Genomic DNA, 6,000 nt, shown 5'->3' on the forward strand with positions numbered 1-6,000 from the left:
TCATAGGGGGACATGCTAACCTCTGCGCTACGGTGGCCAGTGAAAATGGGTCTGGCAGTAAATGGAAATCGATGGTTGAAACCATCCCAAAACGCCTTATTCAACCGAGCAGTTAAAGAATATGGAGAAAGTTGGGAACCACAACTATGAGATAGTCAGTAACTTTATCCACCTCAGCACCGCCGTAACCGAAACGAATGATACCAGTTTAGCGATAAAGCTAAGAATAATACTGACAAACAGATGCTACTTTGGACTAAGTAAGCAGTTTAGAAACAAGGCCACCTCTCGACAGACAAAGATTACACTATACAAGACACTGATACTACCCGTGTTGTTATAGGGTTCTGAGGTATGGGTACTGGTAAAGGCAGATGAGGCAGTACTTGGAGTGTTTGAGAGAAAGATTCTTTGTAAAATATATGGACCAGTTTGCGTTAATGGAGAATATAGGCGACGTATGAACCACGAGCTGCATAACGACGATATCATAGTTACACGCATCAAAATACAACGGCTGCGTTGGCTAGGTCGTGTTGTCAGAATGGATGAAGAAGCTCCAGCAAAGAAGTCTTTTTTAATGGCAAACACGGTGGTACACGCAAACCGGGAAGACCTAAAGCCCGATGCAAAGATCAAGTGGTGGGAGACACCTCGAAACTTGGTGTCGGAGGTTTTAGAATGAGCGCAGTAGATCGAGGCGCTTGGAACGCTGTTCTGCGTTCGGCTAGTGGAACAAATGTTCTGTTATAGCCAATTAAAGTAAGTAAGTAATATTGGGTTGCCCAAAAAGTAATTGCGGATTTTTCATATAGTCGGCGTTGACAAATTTTTTCACAGCTAGTGACTCTGTAATTGCATTCTTTCTTCTGTCGGCATTGACAAATTTTTTCACAGCTAGTGACTCTGTAATTGCTTTCTTTCTTTCTTCTGTCAGTTATCAGCTGTTACTGTTAGCTTGCTTTAGAAAAAAAAGTGTAAAAAAAGTATGTTTGATTAAAGTTCATTCTAAGTTTTATTAAAAATGCATTTACGTTCTTTAAAAAAAATCCCCAATTACTTTTTGGGCAACCCAATAGTTATAGTTAAAAAATTCGGCCAGCCTGAATGAACATGGCACACATCTACATACTTGTTTGTGTTTCATAGTGATACTGTAGTACTTCTTTGTAATTTTGTTTTACTTTTGCAGATTGTTAAGTGGTCAACTACGTAAACACCATGGAAAAGCTTTTATATGCAACCAATGTATACAGCATTTTTCCACCAGCTTACATTTGGAAAATCACAAGGCAGAATGTGCTAAGGTAGTAACTAAGCTACCCGAAGGTGATGAAGCCTTTTTAAAATTTAAACAACATCACCGAAAGCTGGATGTACCATTTGCCATATATGCTGATTTCGAAAGTGCGCTGATAGATTTGGGGCCAACAGAGGAAGGAGCGAAAGCAAGCAAACAGAAGCCCATAAAAAAGCATGATCCTTGCGCTTTTGGCTATTACATCAAATGCTCATTTGATGCAAGATTAAACAGGTTTGAGTCATATACTGGTGAAGATGCTTCTAAGAAATTCGTAGAGTATATCATTAGAGACTGCAAGGATATCTACAACAAGTATTTGAATCAGAAAAAGAAAATGAAAAAATTAACGACTTTGCAGCTGCACCAATTTAATGAGAGCACAAATTGTCACATATGCGACCGACCTTTGATAAAGGATAAAGTGAAAGATCATTGCCACTTGACGGGTTTGTATAGGGGGGCTGCGCATACTGATTGCAATTTAAAGTATACGATTCCCAAATTCATCCCCATATATTTCCATAATTTCTCATCGTATGATGCCCATATGTTTGCCAAAAATTTGGTGGAGCACGAGGGTGAAATCAAGGTTATACCTCTGAACAGGGAACTGTATGTGTCGCTATCGCTTTATATACAAATGAGTGTGGCAGATGGACAAGGGTCTCAGGCTTACAGCAGATTGGAATTGAGATTCTTGGATTCATTTCGTTTTATGGCAGCCAGTTTGGAATCGCTGGCCGAGAATTTGACTGACAAAGAGTTTCACATTGTGCGTTCGATGTTTCCCAACGACGAGCAATTCAAGCTGATGAGAAAGAAAGGCATTTATCCCTATGATTACATTTCCTCGCATGAGAAGCTAAACGAAAAGGACTTGCCTGCTAGAGAGGCCTTTTACAATTCAATGAGCGATGAAGAGTGCACAGTGGCAGAGTATCAGCATGCCCAGCAGGTGTGGGCCAAATTCAATTGCGAATCTCTTAAGGATTATATGGAGCTGTACCTAAAGGCAGATGTCCTGATACTGGCCGATGTATTTGAGAACTTTAGAGCGCTTTGCCGCAGCATACATTGTTTGGATGCCTGTCATTATTTTACGGCACCGGGTCTTTCTTGGGATGCCATGCTGCGTATGACAGAAATCAATTTGGAGCTGCTCACCGATATAGATATGTTCAATTTCTTTAAGCACGGCATCAGAGGCGGCCTAGTCCAATGCTGCAAAAGGCACACAGTGGCAAATAACAAATACATGAGTGCCTATGACGAGAGCAAACCTTCGGTGTGCCTCATGTATTTGGATGCCAATAATTTATATGGCTATGCCATGTCGCAATGTCTGCCCTACGGTGGCTTCAAATGGGAGGAGGGAATTGATTTCGAGAAGTTCTCCCGCCAAGAGTTTATAGAAAGCATTGCCGCGAAGGGCGATCAGGGCTTTATGTATGAAGTTGATCTGGAGTATCCTTCGCATTTACACGATGCCCACAATGACTTGCCCTTTTGTGCCGAAAACAAATTGGTCCAGGGCTCTAAATGCAGGAAATTAATAGCAGATCTTAACCCCAAACAGGCATATCGCCTACATTATCGCAGTCTACAGCAATGCCTGCGACATGGTCTACAATTGAAAAACGTTAGACGCATCTTATCCTTCTGCCAAAAGCCATGGCTGGAGAAGTACATTATGGAAAACAACCGTCATAGGGCGCTGGCTAAAAATGCCTTTGAAAAGGATTTCTTTAAGCTGCTCAACAATGCTGTCTACGGCAAGACCATGGAAAATGTGGACAAACGCAAGGATGTGCGCATTGTCAACCATTGGGAACGCACCAACAAGAATCGTTTGGGTGCCCGAGATTTCATTGCCAAACCAAATTTCCATAGTCTGACTGTGTTTTCGGAAGATATGGCGGCCATACAAATGAATCGTCTCTCTGTCCTCTACGACAAACCCATCTATCTGGGCTTTAGTGTATTGGATCTTTCCAAGTGGAAGATGTATGACTTCCATTATGATTTCATGAAAAAGAAATTCGGCGATAGTCTATCGCTCAATTATATGGACACAGATTCATTTGTTTACACATTCCAGGAGCAAAACTTTTATGAATCCCTAACCCAAAATGATTTGGAGACCCAATTTGATACCTCTGAATATGAGCCAGATAATCAATTCAATTTTCCCCCGGTCAACAAGAAAGTGTTGGGCATGATGAAGGATGAAAATTGTGGAAAAATTATGACCGAGTTTGTGGGTCTGAGATCCAAGATGTATGCCATCAATGTGGAAAATTCCAAGCAAATAAAAAAATCCAAGGGTGTCAAGAAGGCCATACTCAAAAGATACACCATTGATACTTACCGCCAGGTGTTGATGGAAAAACGAAAACTCTATGCTGACATGTTGACTTTTAGATCTCACAAACATGAGGTCTACACGCAGAGCATAAACAAAGTAACCCTATGCGGTGATGATGACAAGAGGTATATAGCACCCAATGGCATTGATACGTATGCCTGGGGTCATTATAAGATAGCCGAAATTGAAGCAGCAAAGGAAGAGGCTCCCAGTCTACCCATGGAAGTTGAGGAGAATTGTAACTAGTAGTAATTTTTTCATAGGGAAAAAATATTAAGAAAATCATATTGTCGATTTTTTTCTTTAAGTTTTTATTACAGCAAAAAAGGATTAAATTAAAAAAAATTAAAATATGCATAAACAGCATTTTTCCATTGTGAAATACTTTCATTTTCCCAGAAATTATGAAAACAAGTAAAAAGGCGTTAAGTTCGGCCGGGCCGAACTTTGTATACCCACCAACTTGGGTATATATGTAAACCTCCTTTCATCAAAATTCGGTGAAAATTTCATACCTTATGTCCCATATCAGTTATATCAAATTATGTTCCGATTTGGACCAAATACTAATAAGTACACTAGCAATATCTAAAAATAAACCCATCTGAACCATATACGACACGGATGTCGAAAGGCCTAACATAAGTCACTGTGTCAAATTTCAGTGAAATCGGATTATAAATACGCCAAGACTTTAAATCGAGATATCGGTCTACATGGTAGCTATATCCAAATCTGGACCGATTTGGGCCAAGTTGCATAAAAGTGTGGAAAAGCGTAACACAAAGCACTGTCCCAAATTTCGGACAATAAATGACTCTTTTATGGGCCCAAAACCTTAGATCGAGAGATCGGTCTATATGACAGCTATATTGAAATCTGGACCGATCTGGGCCAAGTTGAAGAAGGACGTCGAAGAGCCTAACCAAACTCACTGTCTCAAATTTCAGCGACATTGGACAATAAATGCGTTTTTTATGGCCCCAAAACCTAAAATCTAGATATCGGTCTATATGGCAGCTATATCCAAATCTATACCGATCTGTGCGATATTGCAGAAGTATGTCAAGGGGCTTAACTTAACTCACTGTCCCAAATATCGGCGACATCGGACAATAAATGAGCATTTTATGGGCCCAAAACCATAAATCAAGAAATCGGTCTATATGACAGCTATATTCAAATCTGAACCGATCTGAATCAAATTGAAGAAAGATGTCGAAGGGCCTAACACAACTCACTGTCCAAAATTTCAGCAAAATCGGACAATAAATGTGGCTTTTATGTACCTAACACCATAAATCGGAGTATCGGTCTATATGGCAGCTATATCCAAATCTGAATCGATCTGAGCCAAATTAACGTAAGATGTCGATGGGCCTAACACAATTCACTGTCCCGAATTTCATCAAAATCGGATAATAAATGTGGCTTTTGTGGGCCTAAGACCCTAAACCGGAGGATCGGTCTATATGGCAGCTATATCCAAATCTGAACCGACCTGGGCCAAATTAACAGAGGAATTCGAAAGGCCTAACATAACTCACTGTCCCGAATTTCAGCAAAATCGGATAATAAATGTGGCTTTTATGGGCCTTAGACCCTAAATCGGAGGATCGGTCTATATGGCAGCTATATCCAAATCTGAACCGATCTGGGCCAAATTAACAGAGGAAGTCGAAAGGCCTAACACAACTCACTGTCTTAAATTTCAGCAAAATCGGATTATAAATGTGGCTTTTATGGGCCTAGGACCCTAAATCCGAGGATCGGTATATATGGGGGCTATATCAAGATATAGTCCGATATAGCCCATCTTCGAATTTAACCTGCTTATGGACAAAAAAAGAATCTGTGCAAAATTTCAGCTCAATATCTCTATTTTTAAAGGCTGTAGCGTGATTTCAACAGACAGACGGACAGACGGACGGACATGTCTAGATCGTCTTAGATTTTCACGCTGATCAAGAATATATATACTTTATAGGGTCGGAAATGGATATTTCGATGTGTTGCAAACGGAATGACAAAATGAATATACCCCCATCCTTCGGTGGTGGGTATAAAAAAAAAATAAAATTCAGAATTAATTTCAAAAGAGAAACATGTTTTTTAATGAAATTAATTACCAGAAATGAGGAGCAAAACACCAAAAAAAAAACAAGTAAAAGCGTGCTAAGTTCGGCCAGGCCGAATTTTACATACCCTCCACCATGGATGGCATTTGCCGAGTTCTTCTACCGGCATCTCTCCTTAGGCAAAAAAGGATATAAGAAAAGATTTGCTCTGCTATTATTATATAACTACATGTTGGAGACCTGTATAAAATGTC

General features: G+C 40.0%; 1 protein-coding gene across 1 annotated transcript in view; it reads left to right on the forward strand.

The window, feature by feature from the left end:
* LOC106094284 (uncharacterized) overlaps positions 1-4,076 on the forward strand; it is a 40,344-nt gene extending 36,268 nt beyond the window's left edge. The window contains exon 3 of the mRNA XM_059369649.1: positions 1,193-4,076. Within this exon, the coding sequence (XP_059225632.1) occupies positions 1,193-3,914 (2,722 nt within the window). The 3' untranslated portion in view covers positions 3,915-4,076. The remainder of the gene's footprint in view (positions 1-1,192) is intronic.
* Positions 4,077-6,000: the final 1,924 nt, after the last annotated feature.

The sequence above is a fragment of the Stomoxys calcitrans genome, chromosome 1 (genome assembly GCF_963082655.1).
Source record: "Stomoxys calcitrans chromosome 1, idStoCalc2.1, whole genome shotgun sequence".
Taxonomy (NCBI): Eukaryota; Metazoa; Arthropoda; class Insecta; order Diptera; family Muscidae; genus Stomoxys; species Stomoxys calcitrans.